At 48.7% G+C, this 27,684-nt stretch overlaps 1 protein-coding gene across 5 annotated transcripts; it reads right to left on the bottom strand.

Annotated features, from left to right (window-relative positions):
* Nucleotides 1-5,494: 5,494 nt before the first annotated feature.
* On the bottom strand, nt 5,495-22,166 carry ETV4 (ETS variant transcription factor 4). Of its 5 annotated transcripts, XM_084496468.1 has the most exons (12): nt 22,072-22,166; nt 21,759-21,853; nt 21,559-21,655; nt 21,336-21,383; nt 16,094-16,147; nt 13,130-13,256; nt 12,686-12,844; nt 12,084-12,328; nt 9,240-9,308; nt 8,681-8,877; nt 7,536-7,637; nt 5,495-7,421 (listed from the first exon to the last, which is right to left on the bottom strand). In XM_084496468.1, exons 2-12 carry the CDS (start codon nt 21,801-21,803, stop codon nt 7,200-7,202), a joined length of 1,365 nt encoding a protein of 454 aa, XP_084352594.1. In that variant the 5' UTR covers nt 21,804-21,853; nt 22,072-22,166; the 3' UTR covers nt 5,495-7,199. The 5 variants fall into 5 exon arrangements, with proteins under 5 accessions (XP_084352594.1, XP_084352593.1, XP_084352595.1 ...); XM_084496467.1 differs by lacking the exon at nt 22,072-22,166 and having other exon boundaries at nt 21,759-22,040; XM_084496469.1 differs by lacking the exon at nt 22,072-22,166 and having other exon boundaries at nt 21,559-21,652; nt 21,759-22,040.
* Between the last annotated feature and the right edge of the window lie 5,518 nt (nt 22,167-27,684).

Below are 27,684 nucleotides of genomic sequence, written 5' to 3'. Positions count from 1 at the left end.
TTATGTCACTGTGTGACAAGCACAGTCTTCCAAGCACATTTTCCTTCTAAGAGCTCTGCAGCTGCTTCTGTTACTGTTTCCATGAAACTTTGCAGTTAATTTTCAAAAACCAAATGAAGTATGTGAAAGAGAAAATGCAAATTGTGAGAGTCGCAGTTGGACAGCATATTTTGGGGTATTTCTGTTCCAAATTAATTTGATTTTTGCTTTTCTTGTGTAGCCTCTTTCTCTCATCTCATGGTATGGCAAAATGCATCAACAGTTTGTTTTTGACAATTAGTTTGTCGATAACATCTTTTAATTCATTTGCAGAAATTCCACGTGGATTTCAGCTGCTTCCTCTGGGAACCCCCCACAACCAAAACTGATCTCTTTTTTTTTAAAATACGTTTTACCCACCTATTACATTCTAAAGCTTTTAAGCTTAACATGCTAATTACTGTTGATGTGATTCTTTTTGGTTGGTTTATCTTGTATAATGGTAAAAAGATTCTGAAAACCTCAAAATACACGATGTCATCCCAGCATAAAACCACAAGCATAATGCTTTCTTCTGGCAGTACTTGCATCAGCTGACTGCGTGTTTTAGCCCCTTGCTGGGAGAAAGTGTTTCTTGAGCAATGCTGCATGAGCCGCTTGTATGAACGCTTACCATCTGCCCCTGTCTAAATGGTCTGGATTATCTTAAATAGTATGAGCTGTAGATTTTCTGGCTTGTTTTCACTGACCTGAGTTAGTGAATGAGAACTGATAACAAAAGTTTCTTATCTAAAGCCAAAAATTCTGCCGGCAGAGGCCATGAGTCTAGTGTGGAATGCTTTTTTGGAGGTAGGCAGACTGGCACCAGCCTTCATGGGGAGGCAAGTGGAGGCTCTTGCCTTGTGCTGGTTGCTTTTAGTTTACCTAAAATGATGCACATGGATAACATCTCATTTTGAAAGCTTAATTTTTTTCCTGGAAGCCCAAGGAGATGTGTGAGCTGCTGAATGGGCCCTCTGAGGAATTCGAAGCCACCCGTGAACCTCAGCACCCCGAGCAACACGGGCTGGTGTAATACTTAATGCAAAGAGCATGGATGGAGCGTGGCTGGCCCCCATCCCCTGGGGTTTGGTGTTTTGTTCCTTGCCTAGACAGGGACCCCATTCTGCTTGTGAATCTCTCTGAAGAGACAGAGCAAACAATACTTGGTTCTAAACTCCAGCAGCATGAGCTGCAGGCCAATTTCCACGTGTTAGCTGCTGGTCACAAAGGATTCAGAGCCACAGAATGACTTAAACATCCACGTGTACACGCACACACGCTCATACACATCCCAAACCAACCTTTTGCCCTTAATGCATGAAAGATAAATATGATTTTTACAGCCACCCCACACGTGCTCCATCTGTTACAGTAACTACCTTAACATCATTAACGGGCTTGTTACCAGAGCCGGTGTGACAGCAACGTGCTGCTCGGACAATGGGGGGATTGTTTGGGGGTAATTCGCTTTTCATGACATTTCTGTGACAATCGCAGAAGGCTGCAGGACTCGCCCCGTAGCAGTTCCGTGGAATTTTTCATTTATGAATGCATTGTTCCTTCAATCCAGCGGGGAATACGCTGAGCGAGGATCTGTTTTTAGCCAACGTGTTTTGCATGCGCGTGTTCTGCAGCCTCCATAAATCCTCGGGCCGGGCCGTCGGTGCCCGCGGGGTGGTGATGCGGGGTGGTGCTGCCTGGTTTGGATCGAAAACGATGGGGGAGTTCTCGTAGCTGGTGGGTCCGTCAAACAAAGATCTGCTCTGCACACTGTGTGGAAAGGAGAGTTCTGTGGAACGGAGAAAAATCTCCTGTCTGCGTTCAATAATCGTCCCCTTTTACTGGAAAAAGGTCAAGGAGGTGAGAGCGAATTGGCTCATGACCGGTGGCAGATCCCGGCTGTTTCGGAGTGGGACCTTTAATTTCCACCACCTGGAGCTGCTGCAAGTGACAGCATCTGGAAAACCTGCGGGTGGAAATCCAGTGTTAGACTTCAAGTTTAGGAAAAAAAAAGTCTATCGGGTGTGGAGAGAATCCTTATAAGTTCTTGTGCCTCTCTTGCCTTTGATCAGTTCTCTAATGCGTCCATTTAAGACTTAAACCTGTATGTGCTGGAGGCTCCTTCTCTGCTCTACCCCTGGCACAGAAACCTCACTCTCTGAAGAGCTGAGGTGTGCTCACAGCCACCCAGGGGGGGTTTGGTTTCCACCTGAAGCATTTTGGACCCCGGGTTTCTCTCCCTTCCCCTCTGGGCTGGGCTCATCTGCAAGCTCTGGGGCTCGGTGGGGATTATCCTGGCAGCTTTTGCAGCCAGGATTTAGGGTTTGAGGGGAAACCACCTGGCTGCCACCACCCACAGGAGCGCAGGTAGCCTGCTCTGCCCCACGCTGGCTTGCAAACGAGAGGGGGGAGGCTGCTTTACACCTCATCTGGGGGCTGCTGGGTCTCCAGGATCGTCTCTGAGGTAAGTTAGCCTCGGGATTCAAGGGCGTGTGCCCTGCCTCAGGGTCCCTTGAAAAGCCCAGGTCACTGTGGTTGAGCAGAGCTCAATTTACTGCATGCAGGTGGCCAGGAAGTGGGGGTGACACTCATGGAGAAGAGCTGGCCTTGAGTCGGGGCGGCCAAAGCCACCTCGCTGCCACTGTTCCTGCAGCCCAGGGCCAAGCCGGGGTGCTGGGTGGCATCAGGGTGTGCTGAAGGGGGTTGAAGCAGCCTCCTGCTGGTGCAGCCCCCAAGCCTGGCACTGGCAGGGCTCTGCCCTGCCCCAGAACAGCCCCTTGAGGGACCCCCTGAAGGATCAGAACCTGGGAGACCTCCCAGAAGCTCTGCAGGCACCAGTGGTCGGCGCAGGCACTCCTCATCTCTGCTGGGATGCTCGTGAGGTTTGCTGTGCTGATTTCTTGCTGTAATTCTCTTAACAGAAGTGGGAGGATTTCATAATTCCCATGTTCCTGTTACATGTTCTTGCACTGAGGTGCGTGGATATTTGTTGGTTGGAGGCTGGGATCTGCTAAAGTGTTGGTTTTTTTTTTGGGAGAGGAGCAGGCTGCATGTGGCCGTCCCTGGGAGCAGGGGATGAAGGGGATTTTTTCCCCAAGTGAGGGGCACGCGGGGCTCTGGGGCAGCAAATTTTGGGTGGGGAGGACCGAGGGGCAGCCTCCTGTTGGGGCTGTGTCCTCTGCTCTCCTCCACCGCTGTGTTTAGCATGCTGGCGGGCGCTTCGTCTCCGTGGTGTCTCAGCCATCGAGGTGCTGAGGGATCAATATTAATTGTGTGAAATGGGCTCCGGTGTGGTGGCAGATTGCACCGTTCCCCTGATACCAACGCAGGGGAGGATGGGGAGAAGTGCATAGGTGTCATTAGGGCCGACTCATTTATCAGAGCGGCTCTCTCGAGCATATTGGCAAAATTAATGCCAATATCTTTTTCAGGAGTGTTATACCTCCATAAAACATTCCAAGGAGTCAAATGTCCTGGCGTTATTGCCCCTAGAGTTACCCGTGCTTGGCCATGGCTGGTGTAATGGTGTGAAATGTGTCTGTCCAGCACGGTGCCTGATGCTCTGTGCTAGGGGACAGGACCAGCACCAAAGCAGCAAAAGAATATCTGCTGCAGCTGGCTCTGTTTTCAGTTTTTTCTGCATAAAACACTTCCAGCTGACTCTATTGCCTTCCTGGTCAGCGCTCAGCCTGTAAGGGGAGGATTGCTGCTGCCCTCGTCCTTCATTATCACTACTCGTACTTATTTCAGGGCATGAAATCTGTCAATAGAAATATTTCCTGGGTCAGCCTCAACAAATTGCATCAGAAAATCCTGTCGATGTGGTTCACAGAACGATTCAGCTCCACTTGCAACCTGTTAGGGCTAATTCCTTTGCCCCTGACAGCAGATGCGAAGGGTCCATCTGGGACGTGCTGTAATGTTACATGTTAATTATTTACTGTGACCAGAAAGGAACTTTACATCGTGTTCTGGGTAAGGGATTTATGGTTCGTCCTGCTGGGCTCTGCGCTGTGGCTGTCGGTGGAGTAACAGCGAGGCCACGGTTACAACAGCAAGCATGTTGGGATAAGGAAAAAAAAAAAAAGCTAGAAAAAATGACGTTAGAAAGAAAGGACTGCTGAGGATTTTTTTCCAGCTGGTCCCAAAGCACCAGAGAGAAATAAGCCACTCAGAGAAATCTTGAATATGATCAGTGAACTGTAGTAAAAAGTGAGAATATTTGGTATGTTTGCATCCAGGTGTCGGTGTTGTTAGGAGCAGCACCCCATCGTTGTAGGGTTTTCTGTGAAGAGTGCTGTCTTTCTTACCTCTCCCCCCTGTCTGATGTGGAGTAAAATTGTGCTGTGAATCTGTAAGGGGAAGGGACACCGATGTTCATGCTGTGCTGGCACTGCCACATGTGCCTCTCCCCACAGATGTGCCAAACACACGTCAGGGAAGGGCAGCGCTGCCTGCAGCAGTCGTTGCAACTTTGGGACATGAATGTGAGTGACTGGGGGGACGACGCTGTATACCATGTGGTGAGACAGGGCCAGCACTTCCAGGAGCAGCACAAGACCTGGTGACACTTGGCTGCCACCACCGGCACCTCTCCCTCAGCAGCAGCCTTTTCTGGCGTGCTGAACGGGGAGCAGGGTGCTTTGGGAGGCTCTGTGCTCTCCGAGCTGCTGTTATCAATCTCTGCCCTTCCGAGGTCACCGCCCCTCAGTTCTGAGAACCTGATCTCACCCATTCCCAGAACTGCTCCACGCGGTATCGATCTGAGCACTGACTTGACAGATCCGAGCAAAACGTGGGGCTCCGATTTCAGGCAGAGGGGGATCAGCCCCTCAAATTCCCTTTCTGGAAGGAAGGTTGGCTGGGCAAGAGGGTAGCCTGAAGAATAGCAGACAACAAACACAAAATGCTCTGGGAATCCTGCAGAAAGAGCTGCCAGATCAAAACAAGCTACCAACTGCATTTGTTGGAGACTGAGAGTAACACAGCAGGGCCCATCCCAAAGCTACAGGTCAGCTTCTCATTACCACGAACGCTTCCCTCGGAAATATCTGCCTGCCTCGAGGAAGGAGGCAGATGCAGCAGGACAGGGCTCCTCCACGCCTGTGTAACTGTGGGCTCAAGACAGAGACAATGTGCAAGGAACAATTGCTTTAATTAAAACCACAGAGCTCGTCTCGGTGGTTGGTGCGCGGTCAGGGTGGGAGCGTGGGCTCACTGCAGCCAGAGGTTGGGTTTTCGGGGGAGCGTTCAGGCTGGGCTGTGAGGGTGACTGCCCCCGTTCCGCTTTCAGCTAGGATGGGGTTAATCCTGGGAGGATATCCAGGGAGGGAACCGTTTGTTTCTGGAACACCCCCAAAATACAGGAGCAAGCCCCCTTCCCTATGCTCTCGCTTAGCTGCCCAGGGCTGCAAGCTGGGCAAACCCAGCACAGAGGGGAAGAGAGGACCAGCCAGGGGCTGAATGAAGGGCCGCTGGCCAAAGACATAGACCAATTTATTAATTATAGTATTTTTACACTCATAAATAGTAAAGGCAGATTATACCAATGGCAGGGTTCCTTTCCCCACTCACTTCTGGGACACCAGAGGCACCTGGTGGGAGCAGGGCAAGGCAGAGGAGGGCCAGGAGCTGCCAGGAGCACGGGGAGGCAGCAGCAGAGGAGGCTGCCCCACGTCCCTGGCCTCGTCTGGGGCAGGGAGAGCTGCTTTCCCTGGCCTCGGGCCCAGGAGCAAGGCTGGCAGGGCTGGCATTAGCCATGCAGGGGTGAGGCAGTGGGGGAAATGGGGCTTTCACTCAACACACAGTTTCCTCTCTCTCCAGGCATTGGCAAGGCTCCGTATTCAGCAGCGAGGATGCCAATCCAAAGCTGAGGGAAAAAAAGCTTTTTTTTCCTTTTCTTTTTTTTTTTCTTTTTTTTTTTTTTTTTTGTATGGGTTTAGTGTACTCCTCCTTGTCTAGCTGGGCGCATGGCCGGAGCACCTAATTAAAAAGCGTGGCACATCTCACTGGGGATGTGGTGCCCGTTGTAAATTTTCACTATTGTGGAAAAACGGGCAAAGAGTGGTTCAGCTGCACACGCTGCATTTGGCTGCAGAGATATCTGCCCTCCCGACGCAGCTGAATTTCCTTCAAACAGGCAACCGCCTGCAGTGGTGAAGTCTAAATTGAGATTTTAAGAACTCTGGTTTAGGTCACTTTGTATAGCTCTTTCTTAACTTGCCCCACCAGGTTCTTTTCTCGCCTCAGCTGCTTTTCCAGCCAAGCCTGGGAGCCTGCCAGGTCTTCACAGATCCCGAGGGCTGCTGTAGAAATCGTTCAGGCTGGAATAACCATGCCACTCAGAGGGACTGGTGGCCCAGGGCTGGCTGCCTCCTGCAATCCCCCCACCTGACGGTGACGTTGGCTTTGACCTGCACCCCAGAAACACACCACGAGGCAGCTCTGCAGTTCCCCCGTGCTGGAGCAGGGCTGTGTGCTCCATGCCCGCTCTCATCCTGGCCCCTGTCTCCAGCTGCCTTGCTCAGACAGAGCACCAACATACCAGACAGCCCTGGCAGGGAGTATTACGGGCAGGGAGGTGACGAGGCAGGAGCATGCACAAACAGGATGAGCATTCCCCGTTCCCACAGAGCAGTCCACAGGGAAGGCGTCGGATCCGTGGCGCAGCCCCCTGGGGTGAAGGCAAGGCTGGCTTTGCAGAGGTGAGTCCGTGCAGGTCCAAACCATCCCTTGCTGAGGACAGGGCATCCAGAGGCTCAAGACCGGAGGAGCAGAGCCAGCAGCAGCACTGTAGCATCCTCACATCTGAGAAAAAGCTGAGCAGGAGAACATCTCGCCAAAGAGAGGGGCTCAGCAGGAGAGTTTGCTCTGGCAGAAGGCAGCAACCACCCGAGGTGCTGCTGAAGCTGGGGCTGCCCTGCTCGGAAGACGTTTGCATCGCTGAGACCTGGTCCCATCCTGCCAAACACCAGGGTGGCATTGCAAGCACCCAGGAGCCCTGTCAGCTGCCAGCTGGTTTATCCACGCATCTGCCCCAACCCTTTTCCTGACCGTGGCAGGTATTCACCGTTCAGTGCAGCCTCAGGCTGGCCTGGGAAAATGCCTATACTGATTGAATACTAACCAGACATCTCCTTATATACACAAGCAGGGGTGGCAGCCGGCTCCCAGCAGCACTAATAGGTGTAGCCTTTGCCATAAAGCTGCGGGGGGAGGCTCCCAAGGTCCGGCAGGTAAGCGGCGTTCTCATCCAGGTGAGACAGAGGCACCGTGTCCTCCTCGCTGATCTGCCGGTCAAAGTCTGCCTTCAGAGTCGGCCGCTGGTTATCGGGGAAGGCCAGAGAGAACAGGGCTTCGGGCTCACACACGAATTTGTACACATAGCGCTCCCCAGCCACCTGCAGGGAAGAGAGGAGAATCCTGCAGGCACACGGGTGGCACCAGAGCAAGCTTGCAAAACCACCCGGCAAACCCATCAGAGCCTCACGAGAGGCTTTGCTTTGCAAACTGACCTTCTGCATGATGCCCTTCTCGTAATAGTAGCGAAGGGAGCGGCTCAGCTTGTCGTAGTTCATGGCTGGCCGGTTCTTTTGGATCCCCCACAGCCTGGCTACCTGCAGGACAAAGCCACAAAGCACGTGGATGTCTGAGAGCCCAGCCCAAGGGCATAAGGCCATTACCCAGCTGTTTCTGTTTTGAGGAGCAGGACCACGCCAAAGCACATAGCAACCCTTCTAACATTTCAGTAATAGGCTCAATATTTGTCTAGCAGCTCTTCAAGAGGGAGAGCAGAACTCAGGCTGAAGCAGAGACATTTTTCCTGCCATCGCAGAGCTCGGTTTTGCTGCCCCCACTTCTCATCCTCCAGCACTCTGACAGCCTGAGGATGCTGAAGGACTGCTTCATCCTGTGCTACGCTTGATCTGCAAGAATCAGATGAGTTCACCAGGAACCCTCCTCCACTGGAAGAACAACGTGCCTCTTACTCCCACTACGTGGAGCTCAGCTTTGTCCACGAGGCCGAAGAATCTCTTGTAAGCAGGTCAGCCCACCGAAACAACTCATCTGCACTGGTAAGTGCCCAAAAAGGTGATATGCAGCACGAACAGGGCTACAAGCAGCTCTGATCAGATACAAACAATTCCAAAAGTCTCCTAGACATCATCAGGTGGATTTCTTTTTTTTTTAAACATGGTGGCATTAAGAATGACACCTTAGTTAACATTAGTTTTGATACCGAAATACCGTTAGACTAGGCCGTGGTTTCTTTCAGATTTTCATGAAAGCTTCCATGATCAGTAGGGTTCAAAACCCCAAACCTCAATGCCAGCCAGCCTCAGGCATGGAGCATGAGGAGACAGCACAGATCACTGCGAGCTGGGGACTGAAGTGTGTTGTGTGTTGGGAAGTGGAGACAGGGTGATTTGGCTCACTGCACTGCCAAGACCCTAAACCTACAGCCAGCCTTTGTTCAAGCTGATACGGGTGTCACCCAGGTGTTTGGACCTCTTCTAAAAACCTGGGCTTGCTGCGGGGTTTAGCCAGTACCCCTGGGAGGCAGGAGCCTTCGCAGGACAGAGGAAAACCACCAGGGAATTTGCATGCTCAGAACCAGCAGCTGCTCCCCTGAGCCCGCGGAGAAGCTAGAAGGTTTCACCTCTTCTGGCTCAATCAGCTTGAACTCCATCCCTCTTCCAGTCCAGGCAATGAAGTGGGAATTGGTCGGATCATCCAGCAAAGCCACAAGAAATTGCCAGAGCTGGAGAGATCCCCGTCGCTGGTAGGGAGGTCCTTCCCGGTACCCTCCGACCTCCTGCTTGATGTCTCCTGCTGAGGAGGAGAAACAAGCTGTTTCTAAGGGTAACAGCGTGGAGAGGAAAAAAAAAAAAAAAAAAAAGTTGCAAAGAAAGCGTATTTCACAAAAACGCACCCAGAACATTTCAGTTCACATAAACCAGAGCAGCAAATTCACCATTAGCTCTTCTAGGAGGAGCTCTGATGCCCCTCACAATTAAGCTACGGATGCCAGAAGGCCTTTGCTGCTTAAAAAAAAAAAAAAAAAAAAAGCACAAAATGCCAAAAGGGCAGTATGAACCACAGCTAACACACCTGCAAAAACACAGCGCAATGAACCACATGGACAGCGGCCAAGCGGCTAGCAGGGATGCCGAATAACCCTGTCTTACAGCAAAACTAGAAGTTAGTCTTTCTCTGACCTTCAAATTTTTCTGGAACCACGCAGATGTCATCAGAGAAGGATCTCATCTGCTTGTCGTAGCTGCAGCCTGAAAGAGGAAAAACCCACACAGGGCATCAGGGCCAGGGGAGCAGCAGAGTGCAGTGAGGCACAGGGAAGGGATGACAATTGCTGAGTTCCTCACGTATTCAGATAGTCATGTATTCAGCAGGCTGGGTTTGCATGACTCCTCTCCCTCAGTTACCTCAAACTAAGCTTCATCTCTGTGTTATAAAGGCATTAATGGAGACCAGCAGCATCTGAATGTTTTCTACAGGCAGCGGCTCAGAAATCTCCTATCTTACATCTCCCTGGCTTCTTCCCATCAAGACAGGGAGTTCTCCCGGACAGATTATTTTTGCCTGTACGTTTTCTCAGCTAAGTTTGCAAACGAGCAGATCTTTTTAAGATCTCTGTGCAGTATGTATCATTGCCTGGGCACTGTAATTTATATCCTCTAGATCTCATTTCCAAATCCCACATTTTCTGAAACAAACCCATTTTCTGTCCACAGCCAAAATGGAAGCTGTATCAGGGAGCTTTGGAAAGATTTACCTCGTACCCTTTATGCTCCTCTGTAAAGCCATTGTCTTCAGCAGACATTTTGCTGATGCTAAGGGCGGAAGGGTACTCTGAGCTGACAGACTGTGCGTTATTGCAATCATAAACTACTCTCAAAAAAGCATTCTTTGGGGTTTGCACATTTTCTTCCCCTGTTTGGGCAGAAGGACCCAGTGAAAGTGTAGTATCAGCAGCGATGTATTCCTTACTCTCGGGGGAGCTTTTTCTTTAAGTATTTATTTCTGCTAAAGTGACCAAATTCAAAGTGTCCATTAAAACACCGGGACACCAGAAGCAACGCTCCCTCTAGAACAGCTTATTGGGCGAGTGATGTCAGGGCAGCAAGTCTTTGGACAAGTCTGCAGAAAAAAAATAAGATTTATCCCTCGTGGAATGTAAGAGAATTACCTGATTGCTCTGGTGTCTAGAGAGCTATTTTTGGAACTATAAACTTTATTTCTATTGTGATCCTCTGAAGTCTCTGCTATTTGCTCTGTGTGCCCTGTTTCTATGGGAAGCAGCAGGTGGAGGTTGGCTCGGCACGAGGCAGCTCAGCCCCAGCTCCATGCTCACCCATCCTTGGAAGGGGCCAGGCTCCTGTTAGCCACCCGAGTCTCTTCAGCCTCTTTTGGTTTTAGACTTTAGGATCTGTTTGTCAGAACAGAGCAGGTTTATCTCACATGGGGCACCAGCTCCCTCAGGGAGCTGCTGTAGGGAGCAGCACTCGGGTTTCCAGCAGCAGCCGCTGTCAGCAGTGAAAGCTGATCCCCGGGCAGCCGGGCTGGAAGCGCTGCATCTCCCGACGCCTCCATTTTGTGAATGAAATTCCTCTGCCTCCATTCAGGGATTCAGGGAAGAGGCACGGGGCCAGGCAGCTCCGTGAGCCGCAGCTCGGGGTCACCCAGCACAACCCCTGCACCCAGCGCCCCTCTCCTCTGCTGGGGTTCGAAGGTCACCTCCTGCTGCAGGGATCCGAGATGGGTTTTCTGTACCAGCTCCAAGATATTTGATTCCTTCCTTTCTGCTGTCATTTACAGAAGGTTTTCAGTGTAAATCCTTTAAAGCTGACCTCACTTTTCTCTCTTTCTGCTACCTAGCGGCCCACACAACCCCCTCAAGGCCAAAACTCTCTGCAAAACCAGAACACCCTCCTCCGTTTCTAGTGTCATAAGAGAGAAACTTCAGTGGCTGGTGGTGGAGCTCACTGCACAGCGCTCTCCAGCATATTAATTCGTCAGGTTTAGGGGCTTTTACCTAGTCACTGCTATGGTTTCTGACTGACATCCATATGAAGTGAGGAGAAATAGTGTTGAGATTCATCTCTGTGTTCCTCTGTTTGTGAGGTCTCTTATGAGACATGAACGGGGAGAAATACAAAGGTAAATTTAAAGCAAGAAAAAAGTCCTTTATACACTGCATAGTATCCTGTGAAGTCTACTCCCCTGGGGGTGTTTTTACTGAATCCAAGTCCTTCATAAGCTTTTGACATTTACATGAATAATGAGACCACCCCATAACATTAGATTAAATACAAATGCATAAGGGAGTTTCAAGCTCCTAAGTTACATGGCATGAACTGTCCTCCAACCACCTTGAGCTAGGAGAAAGTTTCTCTCCTTATGTCCATTCCTGTGCATTTGTTTGCACGTCTGTAATGTGCACCAGGCATAATCCAAATAGTGGAACTGGGCAACACAAACCTGGAGCCTCTGCTCCAGGTTTTCTTGTTAATAGGGCAAGCTGGTTCCTTTGCTGTACCTTTTCATGTGCCTGAGGCAGAAGCCCGAACTCCACTTTCTCTGCCAGTCCTTCAGTAAGTTCAGCCAACCCCCATGAACAAGCTCCTTTCCTTTAAGGGCTCATCTTTGGAATCCAACCAGAACGATCAGCATTATCTGACCAGATAAAAATATATCTAAGAACGCAAGATTTCTGTCCAAACCTCCCAAATGCATTGGGCTGGCCAGGTGCCAAAGTGTTTTTAGAGATTGCAGGAGTCAGGGCTCCAGCCAAGAAGCCAGGGCTGGTTCCATTAATGGAAATGGAATTGCCATTATTTATTAACACAGCGATCCAGCCTGGCTGAGATGAGGCATGGCATTGCATGATCATTTTCCATGTTCGTTATCTGCAAACATTGTATGGAGAGTGAACGTCCCAAGCTTCTCTTGGGCAGGCTGAGCAGTCCAAATTAATTGCATTTCCTACTCCACAGCCAGTTTCCCAGACCACACATCCCCATAAGTTAAAACCCGGTTTATACCTGAGTCGTACACGTAGTCCACCTGCTCCTGCTTGACCACCACAGCTGCTGGGTACTGGCAGCTGCTGCCTGCCTGGCTCGCCTGCTCGTACCGTGGGTCGTGGTACTCCTGCTTGAAGCCCTGCGGAGGGTACTGGAGGCCGGGCTCGGACAGCTGGCGCTGGTAGCCAACGGGGGCTTCTCGGGCCATGCCCTGCGAGGAGGGGAAGGAGCGGCACATCTCCACGGGCGGCTGGTAGGCAGAGCTGGAAGAGGGGAGAGGCCATGGGATGGCTGCTTGCCTGGCCCTCTGAGCTGCAAGGGGTCTGCTCGAGGGGGCAAGCTGCCTTGTTTTGCTTGTTACGAGGGCTGGAGGAGCTGCATGGGGCAAGGAAGGGACCCAGCAGCAGGCATTTGCCATGGTGGGCTCAGTGCTGAAGGCTTCCTCTTCAAACCCCAGGCAGCAGCAGCAGCTGTGGGTCCCAGGTGCTTTAGTTTTTTTTTTTTTTCCCTGGGATCCTGAGGTTGCTGAAAGCTGAGCACTTGGATCCAGATGCTGCAGCCCCTCCTGTTCTGAACCACCAAAGCCTGGCCAGCAGCTGCTCCTCCTAGCGGGAACTCACCTGTTTTCGATGAGGTATCCACAGCTGGATGTGGGGTGGGGTGGCCCCGCAGGGGTCAGGAAGCTCCGGTCCTGTCTAGGGAACTGTTGGAGCGGTGACTGTATCGGGGTTCCTGGGTCGGGGGACTTGATTCCGACTTGTCTGGGCTGATCATAGGCACTGGGACAGTCAAACATATTGTAGCGTTACAGTTCTGCAGTCAACATTGCTCTCAGCAACAGGACAGTAATAGGGAAAAGAGAAGGTGTTGGCCCAGATCCCCTCCCCATGGCTCCGAGCTACCCCACGCAATGGAGATACCAACCCCAGGGTGATCTGTACTGCACCGCACCCCCCTCACCCAGCAGCCAGGTCAGATGGTGGTGACACCACCCCATCAGATAAGGTGGTAGCTCTTTGTTTTAGGAAACAGTTCCCCATAGGCGCCTGGGGGAGCGGCGTTACCTGGCATAAAGGCACTGCTCGCCATTGCGGTACTGGAATGGCTGCTTGTGGTTGCAGGACAGCGTGGGGTCCGAGGAGGGACTCTGCGGCTCCTTTTTAATCTTAGCAGGAGGACTGTGAAAAGCTACTGTGGGGGAAGACGTGAAAAATCCAGTTGAAGCTTTTCTTGGTTACGGAGAGAGTCCCGAGGGGTAGCGTGCCTATATCCGTTTTTTGGAGCCCACAAAAGCAAAGCTTTGGTTTGTGTTATGCAAAGTGCTCCTTTGTTAACACACCTGGCAATCACGTCTTGTGGGCAGCATTACCACGGAACGCCGCATTAAGGTACAACATACTTCTATGATGTTGCGCTGCAGATTTCCTGATAGCATAGTTCGTCTTGTAGGACAATAAGTGAAGGTTTTTGCAGACAAAGCTAATGAGCTGAAAGCCTTCCATGGGAAAATACCATTATATACATTGCATCCTATTACAGGCTGTCACCAGACCGCCTTGCATGCAGACACTTCACAAAAGTAGCATTTCCAGAAGCACTAACCAATTTATACAGATATATTATTATACGTTATTTGATATTAGCTATTCCAGAAGAGCTGCATCAGTGTTAGAGCAGAGTACAAAGCAGAAGCCTGACTTCCAAGTCCCTACTTTCACTAGAAGCCACCTCCAAGCTGGAAGAGCGGCTTGCAGGTCCTCTCCGCAGCCTCCCTCCTGGTGCAAGGAGGAGGAATATTTCTGGGCTGGTTAGAATTTCATGAATAACAAACGTGGGCTGCAGTTTACAGCACCAGGATGTGGGTATTGTTACTTCTTGTGCTTAATTAAATCCAGCAGGGAGCAAAACTTCCCTCACTAGTTCATCAGAAAACCTCATCCTGGCTGCAGGGCACACGGTAAGCATCTTCTGCCTTTGCCTCTGGGCTCTGCTACTGCTGTTAGGAGGCTGCTGACACTTGGGAAGGAAAGAAGAGTAACCCCAGAAAGGTGCACAGGTCTAGGCTTGTTTCTCAAACAAGGGAGAGGTCTGTCCTCCAAATCAAAACCGTAAGCTCTTTCTAAGGCTCGCTGCAGTCCCCGTTTGCCAGTTTACTCCCACCTCTCGAGCTGACACAACGCTGCTTACGAGGAGTGGGATGCTCAGAGCTGTGATTACAGTTCCAAGGGTGGAAGGTCACATCCTGAGCTGCAAATACCTCATACTTTTGCTGGGTTTCTTTCAGCACTAACCCAAGCCGTATGAGCAGCAGCCACCATCAGGACAGCTCTTGCTCCCAGCAAATCCACTCTGCCCCTTCAGAAGCGCCGTAGCAGGCTGCTAGCAAAAATGCTGCTGCCTCTCTCAGCACAGGAGGGTCTGGCCACTTCAGTTTGCCAACACACCTCCCCAAAATATTTTTTCTCAGCAAGAAAGGAAAAAAACAAACCACAAGTCTGACTCCTTTTGCCTGCCTTGGGATTCAGCCTACCCCAGGAAAGCCCATCTTCACTCTCTGCGTCGCACCAGGACCCAAACGGCTCCAAACAGCCCAGCACAATCAGTAGGAATAAATCCGTCCATAAGAGACCAGAGCCTCATCCTGGTTCTGGCTCCTGCTCCTCCTCAGGGACAAGGGGCTCCCACGGCCAGCTCTGAGCAGCTCTTTTCAGCATGCAGAGTAAAGGGATGGACAGAACCCATCTAAAAATGCTGATGTTTTGGCTGAGGCTTTGGAAAGAAAAAAAAAAAAAAGCTCTGTCCAGTACACTGAGCTCCATTGAAGCCTCGAGAAGCTAAATGTGCTAGGAGCAGCCAATTCTTTCCGGCCCCTAATAGCTGGAACAGGCTATCGCATTACAACTGGCTCATTCATTCGGAGTGAAACATGGGAGCAGCCCTCTCCTCAGTTCTAGGTCAAAGAGAGGAAGAAACAAGCTGCATGACTCAGAGAGCACGCCAGAGCCAAGGCGGGGAAGGAGGTAGGCGAGAACACCGCATCAAAGTGCTTCATTTTGGTTTTCACAGGGAAAAGCGCCCCAGGCAGAGAGGGGCATTGGCATGGGAGAGCAAAATTGACTGCAGCAGCTTTAAAGGAGCACCTCTGCTCCCTGTGCTGCCAGGCATGCGTGCCCAGAGGATGGGGAAGCATCTTCTCACAGCCCTGACACGCCGCTGAAATTGAGGCTCTGGGTTCCCGCAGCTATTTCGAACGGTCTGGATTAATTTCAAGTGTGTAGGCTTGGTCAGCTCAGCACCAGGCTCCAGCTGAGCTGGCAGCACCCTGCAAGGACCGGCTGAAGCAGGCCCAGCGTGAGAAGAGCAGAAATTGTTGCACAGCCCCAGTGGGGAACTTTCCGAGATCCACGCCTGGACCTGCGCAACGCTCAGCTCCTCTGCAAGGTGAACGCTCTGCCCAGCTCTCAGAGCAAATGTTTGCGGTGTGCTCCGCACACCCCTGTGCAAACATGTGCCGTGTTTTCAACAGATGGCTCCTCAGGGCAGGGAGAGGCCGTGCTGGCAGCATGAGCTCAGCCAGAGGCCACGCAGGTGAGCCCCAGAGCAGCACCCGGGGACACGCAGCACCTGGAATCCCATGTACAGCACCTGGAATTCCACGTACAGCCCCCTTCCTTTTGCTCTGGGGGGTAATCACTCAAATTCTGCCTTGGAATATCATACTAATGCACTTCCTATGCTCTTCAGGGATAGCTAATAATTCACACACACCCTAACCAAGACATCTGCTGGAAGCACTCAGCATAAGGGACTGGTAGCTCCCACCACACACATACCTTTACATTGTCTAGGTGGGGACAATTAGCATTTTTTTTTTGTGTCTTGTCTGTCACAACAATGCAGGAAGGAGCACTGCAGCCTCAATGCCTGCGTGTTGCATTTACATATCCCTTTGGGTGAAGTGTCTCCTGCCCTTCTCCCCAGAGATGCACCGAGATGCAGCGTCCGCCCGTCGCCCCTGCGCTACTTACGGTTCTCTGAATGGAAGTCAGGCACAAATTGCTCATCGCTGTCTGGAACCTGAGCTGCCGGGGGAGGGAGAGAGAGAGGAGAATTAGATTTGGCACTTTGCGCGGTGTAATTAACAGTAAGGTAGAAATAAGTCTATGCAGGAAAGATCTGAGCTTTCCGCGGGGATGCACTTTAGTGACTAAGGCTACTTTCCCTCTGGGATTAATGAATCCCATTCCTCTGCCTGCAGTTGTGCTGCATCAGCCTGCCACTTTCTTGGTCTCTTACCTTGGAGAGAAAAAGGACACCGAGTTTATTAGCTCAAGGCTCACATTTTTCCTCAGAAACATAATATGCAGAGATTTTTAAGCATTTAGCAGGGGGAAGATAATTACCAGCTGATAGATTTGGCAGGGTTATGCCAAAGCGCTGAGCATGGGGAACATCTATGGCTTCAACAGAAACAATCCTTTCAGTAGCTCCAGAAGCAGTGGATAGGTTGGCACTAGCAGAATAGGCTACAGTATGTAGATCAGCAGAAAGAGAATATTTCAGAAGAAAATAATAATAATAATATAACCTGGTACCAGGAGAGAGGAATTATAAAAAATGCCTTGCATGTGTGTATGATTTTGTAAGTGGGAAATGTAAGAGTAAGCCTGACTGCAAAGCACTGCTATTTTCCCAGTGATCAGTGCTGTAAAGCTTATTTCTAAAAGCCTCTGCCCTGTCGACAGCACTGGTAGCACCACTCCAAGAACACTCAGATTTCTCAAACCTTGCTGGTATTTCCAAGACTGTCTAAAAGACAGCTGAAAGCCTGCAGAGGCCCCGTTCACCTGGCAGCAGCACACCCCCTACAAGATGTTGCTGAAGGTGATAAATCGTTAACAACATTAGCATCTCAATGACGTTGAGAAGCTTCAGGCCTAAAGCCTCCTGGAGCCAAACTGGAGAGGCTTGTGGCATGAAGTCACAAGCGTGCTTTCTGTAGTTTGATGCCACTGGGTGAGCCAGGGGTTCACATTTAGTAATTCTGATTTCCACGACTAGACTTTGCTAAAGCTGTAAAAAAAAGCTGGTGAGAGATTCCCATAGCATCGACATCGGAGACACGAGGGAAGTCTTCCCCTGTGTACTTCATCGTTCTTCGGACTAAATACTTATTTTAAATTAAAATACTGGAATTAAAATATTGGAATTCCATATTCCACTGGAATATGGAATTGCTCACCTGCCTACACGCAGCTGCCTGCCTTTTCTCAGCTCCAGCTTTGATCAGCCTGTTCATGGATCACCTACCTCGAGGTGGCCTTAGCCCATGCCTGGGTTGCCTTGAAGCCATTTCAGAACAGGGAATTAAAACATACTGGAACAGCCCAGAAGATGGAAAAGTTTTATTGCAAGATGCACAGGTGCCCTTGACAGATTATTCTAACGCAAAATCAAATGCTAGAATAGGAATTAAGTCATTTTGGTACATGCAGCTAGTGCTGGTCTGTTTATTTTGGTTACTAGCTCTTCTGGTTTCACAGAAGCCAGCTACGCATGTTCTCCAGTTTCTGCTTCCCTCGTTTGCCAAGTGAAGCATTAATCAGCTCTGCCCTTGCACATTTGCAGAGGAAACAATTCCTGCAGATTTTTCAACCGTAAATACAACCAAGCACGCTTACACCCTCCTACAAGATGGTTTGCTCCTCTCTTTCCTTAGCTCAGATGGCTTCAGTCCACCCCCAGAGCAGCCCTCCACTACCCAGAGATAGCAGCTGACGTGGTGAATTCAGACCTGACAAAGAACTGAGCACCTAGGCAGGCTCTGGGAGAAATTGCCATAGAGAGAACCCTTAACCACAGCACGTGTCGCGTTACAATAATATTTTATTACTTCCAACAATTACTTTTATGTCCCTTTAATTGCAGGGAAGGGAGAACTTTGCAGCAGATGCTTATTTCACAAAATCTCTCAGAAACTATGGCTGAAAATAACGTCGCTGTTAGTTCATAGCGGAGCCAGTTTGGGATATTGCAATGCAAACAAAAATACTGCACTTAGCTCTAAAGCAAAGGTGAGGTAGTCAAAGTAAGGGGAGATGAGGAATGGAAGCCCAGTAATCTCAGTCATGTGAAGCTGAGCTAGACAAGACAAGCCAAAAATAAACCTCAGGGAATAATACTGCACTAACGACAGGCTGCGGATTGGAATGGAAGGAGCCAAGCTCTTCTCACTGCTCCTTAAAATAACCTATATGACAACTAATGGGAACCATAAGTGGTAAAAGGAGGGGAACAGAAGCAAACCTACATAAAAGGAATTATGAACTACCTTGAAAAAGTGACATCAAAATAGGAGAAATAACAGGGATCACATCACAGGAGCTGAGTTTGGATTTCTCAGCTTACTGCCCATTGCATTGCTGACAACCTCACTCAAAGAATCACTTCTGTGCAGCTGCCAGCTCCACATCACATTCTAACAGATTCTGCTTAAAATGGTGTAGATGAGGACTTCAGAATTTTAGTAACAAGGCCTAGGGTTTTCTAAGCATCTGTTTCTTTTTAGAGCCATCTATCTGCAGATAGTGTTTTATGCAAAGGTGAAATCAGGTGTTAATTGCTACTGTTAAAATACTCTAAAAAGCTAACAAAGATACCCCCAAGAATGAAATCATACGCACATATACACAAAAATATATTCATACATATATACTCAAGTGTATACATGGTTGAAGTTTTATTAACATTTTGCATATGGCTGAATGTTTGTTGTAAATTTGTATCTAATATTTGCTTCCTTCCTATTTTTTCCCCCTTAATTTAAAAGTAACTGTAAGATAGAATAAAATAAAATAGACAAAAAAGCTAAATACCCTGCTTCAAAAGGCTTTTTTTTTTTTTTGGTTAAAATCCTGCAACTGGGAATCACCATGGGAGAAAATAGGTCCCTATGCGTGCAGTCTAAAGTCATAAATCAGATGATTAAAACACACACTGAATTTCCTCAAAAATCTCACTTTGACTATGACCGGATGCGATGAGCTGTATAAGAAACCCACTTGCTATTTTCTGAAAGCACGCAACAGCTATCATCACTGGGCATTTCTTGCATTGCAACAGCCAGTTTCTAGAAAGTCAAGCGTTTCTCTTGCAGCCACCCTGGATTTTTAATCTAATAAAGACAAAAAGATATGGGAATGGAAATTCTACTTGCCAAAACAGAAGAAACGAACAAACAAAAAAAAAAAACAACAATAGCCTTCCACAAGTTTTTTTTATCCAGATTCTATTGTGACCTTTCCAAACTAACCCCTGCTACAAAACCATCTCTGAAGTCTTCTGTATCTACCATAGTTTAACGATCATTACTTCTGGACCCTACCCTCATTTAATTTTGTCCCTATTAAAATCTTGTCTTCTCAGCTCTGAAGATTCATTAGTAATTTCAAGAAATCTCTCTGCATTTTCATCAAAAAATCTCATTAAGTTTTATGGAGCACTGACTGCTGTGGGGAGGGTATTGCTCTTCATGTTTATGGCGCAAAAGCAGGTAATGGGAAACCTGGAGCCCATTTGGAGCCGTGTGATTTTGACAAGCTGTTGGGATGCTCTGGGACTCAGCTATCCCAATCGGAAAATCAAGACTGCAATGCATAATTGACAGATGTATTGCAAAGAAAAAAAAATACAGGAAGTGGCAAAGTTCCTGAAATCCTTTGAACAAAAGATGCTACAAAGCATTAATACTTCTAAAGATCAAGCGAGAAGGTAGGAACTCAGGGAGCTAAAGTCCATTCACTGACAGGAAGCAAAGAGCAGAGCTGTTTGGAGAATCCAGAGTTCCTTCCACTCCAGTAGCCACTAAAGATTTCTTCCCAGAAGTGGAAGGTATTTAATAGGAAATACAGTTTTGTGCTGCTACTTTTCTTCTAAGGTTTGCATTACAATTTCTCAGTCACAGGACAGCAGGTTCCCTTTCTCCGTTCGGTGCTACAAGACCCTGGGATGACCTTCTCTTCACTCGGGGTGCTGGTGAATTCATTCTACTAACACTCTGCTACTGACAGTTGTATCGTAGTGATCGTGTGCAAATTGTTTGGATTAAGAAGCTATTTAAAAATATTGGAAAGCCTAAAATTGAAAGATTACCAGAATCCGACTGAGGCAAAAAAGTCTCATCGGCATCTCAAGGTTTTTGAAGATTTAAGAGAAACCGGTCTCAAGCAAGCATGCACACTCTGCAGATCTTATAGATGATCAGCAATTAATACCTATTTTTCTGCTCCAAATTAGCAAATTGTTTAAATCGCAGAGGAGCCTCCAGATAATTCCTTTTGCATCCTTACAGTCCTCACACCCTTGAATGCTGCCTGATCAATGACATTTCATTTGAATTTGAAAAGAATGTAAAACACTTTTTTTTTTTTCTTACTAACCTTACTTAGGTTACTACCTTTTTGAAGGTTTTTAGAAAAAAAATACAGAAAACTGTTTGACAGGTTTGTCCCTCACTTGTTGAAGAATTCAAGGAAAAAAACCTGCTCAAAATGCCATGCATGTTTTCATACTATTGTTAAATATTTGTTAAGTACCTAGATGCATTAAGCTCTCTTATGTTTATCAAAAGTCTGTACTTGAGGATACATTTTGAATTCTTCTAGAAAAGGGATCATTTGTAGTCCTGGAATCAGAACAAATTCATTATGCCGTTTAGAACCACTTTCACTTTGAATTAACGGCACTCCCTGGACCTTGAAGTTTCCTCTTCCTTGAAATCAAAAGGCAAAACAATTTAGACTTCAAACTGAGCAGCATGTAGAAAGACAAACTCCAGGAAGGTCCTTTCAGAGAATTATCTTTAAAAAAAAAAAAAAAAAAAAAAAAAAAAAAAAAAAATAAGAAAAGCACCTTGTTCCCCAAATTAAAATAACAGATTATTGTTTGTTTAAGAAAATATCAATATTTTGGCAACTAACAAAGATAAGCAAAAAATTAACATAAAATCAAACCAGTAACAAGTAGAGGCTGAAACGAAAATTGTAACCAGGAAAACGGGCTAACAGCCAAGTTCCATTCATAAGCAAATACCCAGCACAATAGTGTGATTCATGCTTCTTCATTTACACAGCCCAGAGGTTGGCAAGTCTGAAAAAAAAAAACACTCAGCGTTTGGAGCTAGGCAAACGAAGCGAAGGAGCAGAACAAACACCGAAAGACGAACGAGCGAGAGCCGAACAAACCAAAACAGAGCGAGGGGAAGGAGCCTACCTTCTGTCAGCCAAGTCTCCTGGAACTGGCTCAAGTCCTGGAAGAGGTCTGCACGAAAAGCGAGAGGGTTCCTCAGTGGAGCGCTGGGGAGGGACAGCAGGATGCTCCAGCGGCGGAGATGCCGGGCGGGACGGGGAGGTGGGGGCGGAGGCGCAGGGGGAGGACCTGCTCCCTGCCCAGAAGCCTTCAACACCCCCAACCTCCCCTCCACCTCCCCCCTTACCTTCCGAATCCTGCACCGGAGGCAAGCCCGGCTCCACGGGGCTCTTCCCAGCGCCCTCCGGAGCCCCGCACCCGGGCCCCGCATGGCCGGGCGGCTGCTGCGGGTGGAGATGATCAGTGCGGGGGGCTCTGAGCGGGGGCTCTCCCGTCCCAGACCCCAAAAACCCTTCCCACCCCCCGCCCTGCGGAGCCGCCACTCACCTGCGGGAAGGTGAACGGCACCTGCTGGTCCAGGTACCCCTTCATCCTGCCGCCCGTGCGCTACCTCCGCGGAGCTGCCTGCTCTCGGCGGGCACCTGAGGGGGGGGCAGAGGCACGGCGGGGGTTAAACTAACAACGAGCCGAGCCTCCCGCACCTGCCGAGGCCAGCCCACACCGGGTGGGGGGAACCCTATACCCGGTGGGGGGGCTCCTCACCGCTCCCCAAACTTGAATCAACGGGCGGGAGCGAGGCCGCCTGGCCGGGACGAGCCCCCCCAGCGTGAACGGGACGAGCCCCCGGGACGAGCCTCACCCGGTGGTGGCGGCGGCGCCTCCCGGCCCATGCGGAGCCCGGGGCAGCCCCGCCCGCCCGCTCAGGCCGCCGTGAGCCCGGGGCCGGGCTCCCATTGGCGCATCGCCGCCCGCCCGGCCCGGCTCCCCGCTCCTTTGTTTCATTGACTCCCTGAATGAAGCCCTGCGCCGGGCACGCCCGCCAATCGCAGCTCGCGCAGGGCCTCAGCCAGGGGGGAGCGGGCGTGGCTTTATCCGCCGGGGCCAATCAGCGCGCGGCGCTCGGGTGTTCATTCAAGGACGGAGCGCCCATTCATAAAAAAACTCCCGAAGTTCATTCATGAAAGGCTGCGGAGGAGCTCGAGCTGCGCCTGGCAGCGTGCTCAGCCTGCGCTCTGACTCCCACCCAGCGGGGCACACGACCGGGCCTGCCAATTCTCACCCACGCAGCAGTCATTTTGAAACAGTCTTGAGGTTGTTTCTCTTCAGACGCTGTTCTGTTCAGGAATTTCTTCAAGTTTCGACAAGATTTGGAAAAATCTCACTCATCTATCTGGAGTTAAAATAACTAAAGCCTGAGCTAACGAAAACAGTTTGACTTGCAAATGTTAAAAGGGCAAGAGGCCTAAATTATCCCTAACACTTAATGGAAACTGTGCATTTTTGACAAGTTTTCTCTACAGTTAACATATACTGATGTGCCTGTGACGAAAGGAGTATCTGTTATAGAAAGCAATACATTTAAGCATCTAGTCAACATACATCCTAACCTTTCTGCTACCAAGATGCAGATCTGCTGTTACCAGGAACCCACTCTGTCAGAGAACCTGACCAAAATGCCATTTTACCCGGTGCATTGGAGCAGAATGAAACTGTGTTAACTCTTCCCACATCCCCACACGTTGCAAATATGTAGATAAATACAGCACTGGAAATTTAACTTACTCTGGCCTGAGAAGGCCACTAAAGCATATGAGTTAATTTTTTGACTTTTGAATTTTACTGACTTTGTTTCTGTTTATATATTTTGTAACAATCTATTCAGGCTGTTAATTTAAATTTAATTTAATTGGAGAGCCACAAGAGAATATTTCTCCCAGTTAGATTGTTGTTAGGTGATTTATACTTTAATTATTCTGCAAAGTCTACGAGTCATCAGATACTCGTGCTTTGCACTTTTTCCTATACTGATCATTGCAAAACAACAGTTTGACTCTTGCTTATTTCTGCTGCGTTTCCTGGTTAACAGATAATGGAACCTTTGTTATTTCAGGTCTGATTTCAACATATGGCTGTGCTTTGAAGTGGATGGGATTTTCTACTGCAATATTTGTTTACTTTATGACATTCTAATTTCCCATTCAACAGGTAGCAACAGAAATGCTGTTGTAGGAGAGACCTTGTGTCCCAGCATGATTCTTTTCACCTCCCTGTCTCTGTAACACAAAAACAACCTTTCCAGCACTCTTTATTGCTGTCAAGTGCAGCGACACACTTAGAACAAGAGGCTGTATAGACACACTGGAACTTGACTCTGTTAACGTCAGATAATCTAAGGATCTAACAATGACGTATCAAGCAGACTCAGCCTTTTACTTTAGAATACATAAAATTTCTGTCTCAGTTCAGACCTTGTTAACTGAGAGCTCATAGGTGCACATAGTACCTCACCTTAAAAGGAAAAAACAAATAAACAAACAAACAAAAAAAAAAAACAAAAACAAAACACCACAACAACAAAGAACAACCATCCAACCAAACAACGAAAAACAGCCAACCAACAAACAAAAACATTAATCAACAATACAAGAGGTGCAGTACTAGAATGGGGCTGTCATTATCCTGGTATAGCTGGTCCTGATGGTGAGTTAAGTGAGGTCAACATGAACGTGAGGCTTCCCAGGCCAGTCTCATTTAACCATGATGACAACAATGCCTTTGGGGGTCAGTTATGCTTTAAATCTGCTCACCTGGCCACCTACTGGTTCCTCTGCTCTGTACTCTCCTCAGTGGTACATATCACAGAATCACAGAATCACAGAATCACAGAATTTCTAGGTTGGAAGAGACCTCAAGATCATCGAGTCCAACCTCTGACCTAACGCTAGCAGTCCCCACTAAACCATATCCCTAAGCTCTACATCTAAACGTCTTTTGAAGACTTCCAGGGATGGTGACTCCACCACTTCCCTGGGCAGCCTGTTCCAATGCCTCACAACCCTTTCGGTAAAGAAGTTCTTCCTAACATCTAACCTAAAACTCCCCTGGCTCAACTTAAGCCCATTCCCCCTCGTCCTGTCACCAGGCACGTGGGAGAACAGACCAACCCCCACCTCGCTACAGCCTCCCTTGAGGTACCTATAGAGAGCGATAAGGTCGCCCCTGAGCCTCCTCTTCTCCAGGCTGAACAAGCCCAGCTCCCTCAGCCGCTCCTCGTAGGACTTGTTCTCCAGACCCCTCACCAGCTTCGTCGCCCTTCTCTGCACCCGCTCAAGCACCTCCATGTCCTTCTTGTAGCGAGGGGCCCAAAACTGAACACAGTACTCGAGGTGCAGCCTCACCAGAGCTGAGTACAGGGGGACGATCACCTCCCTAGCCCTGCTGGTCACGCTGTTCCTGATACAAGCCAGAATGCTGTTGGCCTTCTTGGCCACCTGAGCACACTGCTGGCTCATATTCAGCCGACTATCCACCATCACTCCCAGGTCCTTCTCTGCCTGGCAGCTCTCCAACCATTCCTCTCCTAGCCTGTAGCTCTGCTTGGGGTTATTGCGCCCCAGGTGCAGGACCCGGCACTTGGCCTTGTTGACCTTCATGCAGTTGACCTCAGCCCATCGGTGCAGCCTATCCAGATCCTCCTGCAGAGCTTTCCTACCCTCAAGCAGATCGACACACGCACCTAACTTGGTGTCATCTGCAAACTTACTGAGGATGCACTCGATGCCCTCATCCAGATCATCGATGAAGATATTAAAGAGGACCGGCCCCAGCACCGAGCCCTGGGGGACGCCACTAGTGACTGGCCTCCAACTGGACTTGGCTCCATTCACCACGACTCTTTGGGCCCGGCTATCCAGCCAGTTTCTAACCCAACGAAGCGTGCGCCAGTCCAAGCATATGGATCCCTCCTTTTGTTTTCAAGTTATTAAAATTATAAAAGTGTTGTTGATTAGTAGCATGGAGGATGCAGGGTTTATAAGCAACAGGAGAGAAAGGTGTGGGTTCCTAAAAAGACTGCTGACTTCATGCTGGGAAGCACTCAGGATAAGCAAAAGGTTAGTGGAAGTTATAGGTACCGGATTGTGTCGTTTCCTTGCTTGATGGTTTCTCTCCTGTTCTTATGTACTTGTTGCATAAATATGTTATGTGTTTTCAGATGTTGACTGATCAAAAGGGGGGATAGGGCTCTGTTTATACGTTCAAGAGCTGGCATTCAGGATCATTAATTACCTTCTAAAGTTTTCTCTTTGTGTGGTGGAGTGTGTGAAGAGTTCAGAAGTGATATACAAACCAGAGGGAAGCTGTCTCTTTCTTGTTAAGTATTAGTAATAGATTTACTCTAGTAATGTAATTCATGCTGCCTGGGATGTTTAGTCCCTGGACTTATAGCTTTTTTCTTTAAGTGCTAACTAGGTGCTGGGTCTAATCCTGTGTCAATCCCCATGATTTAACTGTTTCCATCTACTGTATAGGCTTGAGAAAACCCATTCCTGAGTTTCAGATACGTTCCCTGTGGTCCACACCAGCTATGGTTAGTGCAACATAAAGTTCCCAATCATAGATCCTGACACCAACAGAAACAAATAGTACATCTTAGAACATGGTAAATTGCAAGATGGAAGGGGGGGGGGGGGGGGGGGGGGGAAGCTCTCTGTGCTGTAGAAAAGAGCATGAACAGACCTGTACCTTTGTAACAGAATAAAGAAACAGCTGGATGAAGAGCTCAGGTTTCTTCCCATCAGGAGTGAAATCAGCCCAGCCGCTCTCCAATAGCCCATTGTTCCCTGGGCAGGAGGACTGTGAATAAAGTGCTGAGTCTACCCGTTGCCCGTTGATATTAGCCATCTTTCTCTAGCAAGCGTTTGTAATACCTGAGAAAACACAGAAATCCTGACGCAGGAAACACTTGCTAAATATTTGTGTGCAGTTCTAACTTAGCCTCGTGAATGACAGTGCTCAGGAAGGAGCCTGGAGAGAAGGAGCATGTTCCCTGAGCTATGTCCAGCCCCTGCTTCTGCCTCTTGCTGTCAGGTAGGTGGCAGGAACACCAAACTGGCTTCTTACACTGCAGAGAAGCAGTGAGGGGCAGCTAACTGGAGGGAGCATCAGTTACAGAGTATTCCTAGAGCGAAAGACTCTGTGTTTTAACAGACAGTCCAAAAGGCATTACACATGTGGGTTCTGTTGCTGTTTCTTTCACCAGGGGGAAATACCTTGTCTGCACTGCTGGCTAGCCTACTTTTCTCCTGTAGCATGCGTGGTAGTGGTCTGTGCCTTGACAAGAACGGCTTGGGGGCTGAGCCCTTACAGCCTGTCATGGCTCCCTTGCATTCTACTCTCTCTGCAGCAGCCTCTTGGTAACACTCTTCAGGCTATGGAAGCTTTTGCCTACAGAGCTGGTGAATATGTGGGCAAAGATGTTTGCCTTGGAGTACTTGCAGTCTTCCTGCCAGGCTGACGGAGTGACTCAGGCAAGAATCCTAGTGGGGGTTTTCCAAGTCCACACAGTCAGGAAGGAAGCATTAAAAGTGTGGGGCTTAGCAGCTAGCCATCTGACCACATCCATACTGAAATGGAACTGGAGAGCTTTGGCTCTGTAACGTGTAGACTGTTCTGCAACGTGCTTCCTAAGGCATTCATCAATGGGCATTTTGGGGTGCTATTGCTGTTCTTGACCCATTTTAGTAACGGGAATGGCTGTTTATATCCTTGAACTTCTATTTTTGGCAAACTAAGATGAAAAAGTGGTAAGGCTCTTTGTTAGAGTGAGTCTCCCTCCATCAGCATAACTTCATTTTAACAGTGTTATCTGATAATTGCCTGGCATTATGTCCACAGATCAGAAGCATCATCAGCTAAGTCAGTCTGCTCCTCGTCCTTTTATTTTGCAAGCTGTAACATCAAAACTAGCTAGAATGAATAAAAGGAACAATGTCATCTGACTTCAAAGATGGATGTTTGGCAGTGACCCCATCATAACTCATCTTGAGACAAAGTGAAAGAAAGGCTGTGCCCAAGGAAGCCCAGAAGCTGATCTGGCACAATTGGTCCATATTCCTAGAAACAGGTGGATAAAATTGGCAGACACAGGCTATTGATCAGGGTTTAAAATGCACAGTGTGTTTTCTTGCTAGCAAGTTCTTTCTCAAGCATGAATATTTAAATTACAAGGATGACTTTTGTTCAGGCTTTCTGCAACCTGCAAGAAGCTCTATGGGAACGAGTTATTTTGAATTTCACATTTTAATTTCAATATATTATATAGGAGCAATACAACAGGAGTCTTCCACTAGCCCATAGAGGTTTGCTTATGAGACTTACCATGCACTTATGGGTGACTTTCTGTAGTCAATGCAGTCCCAGTGTGCAAGAAAGCATCTCGGCAGGCTTTTGCTCTTTGGGAGCTGTTTGGAAC

This window comes from Aythya ferina, assembly GCF_964211825.1.
Source record: "Aythya ferina genome assembly, chromosome: 23".
NCBI lineage: Eukaryota > Metazoa > Chordata > Aves > Anseriformes > Anatidae > Aythya > Aythya ferina.
The sequence above is the reverse complement of the archived record's forward strand: the minus strand, read 5'-3'. Positions and strand labels throughout refer to the sequence as shown.

Bases quoted from the DNA above. Each gene is read 5' to 3' on its own strand.
- ETV4 (XM_084496468.1), bottom strand. From the start codon at position 21,803: ATGAAGGGGTACCTGGACCAGCAGGTGCCGTTCACCTTCCCGCAG. The intron at 21,384-21,558 runs GTAAGGGGGGAG...CTTTTCGTGCAG, and splicing joins TCCGGTGCAGGATTCGGAAG to ACCTCTTCCAGGACTTGAGC. The intron at 13,257-16,093 runs GTAAGTAGCGCA...CTTCCCCCACAG, and splicing joins TGACTTCCATTCAGAGAACC to TAGCTTTTCACAGTCCTCCT.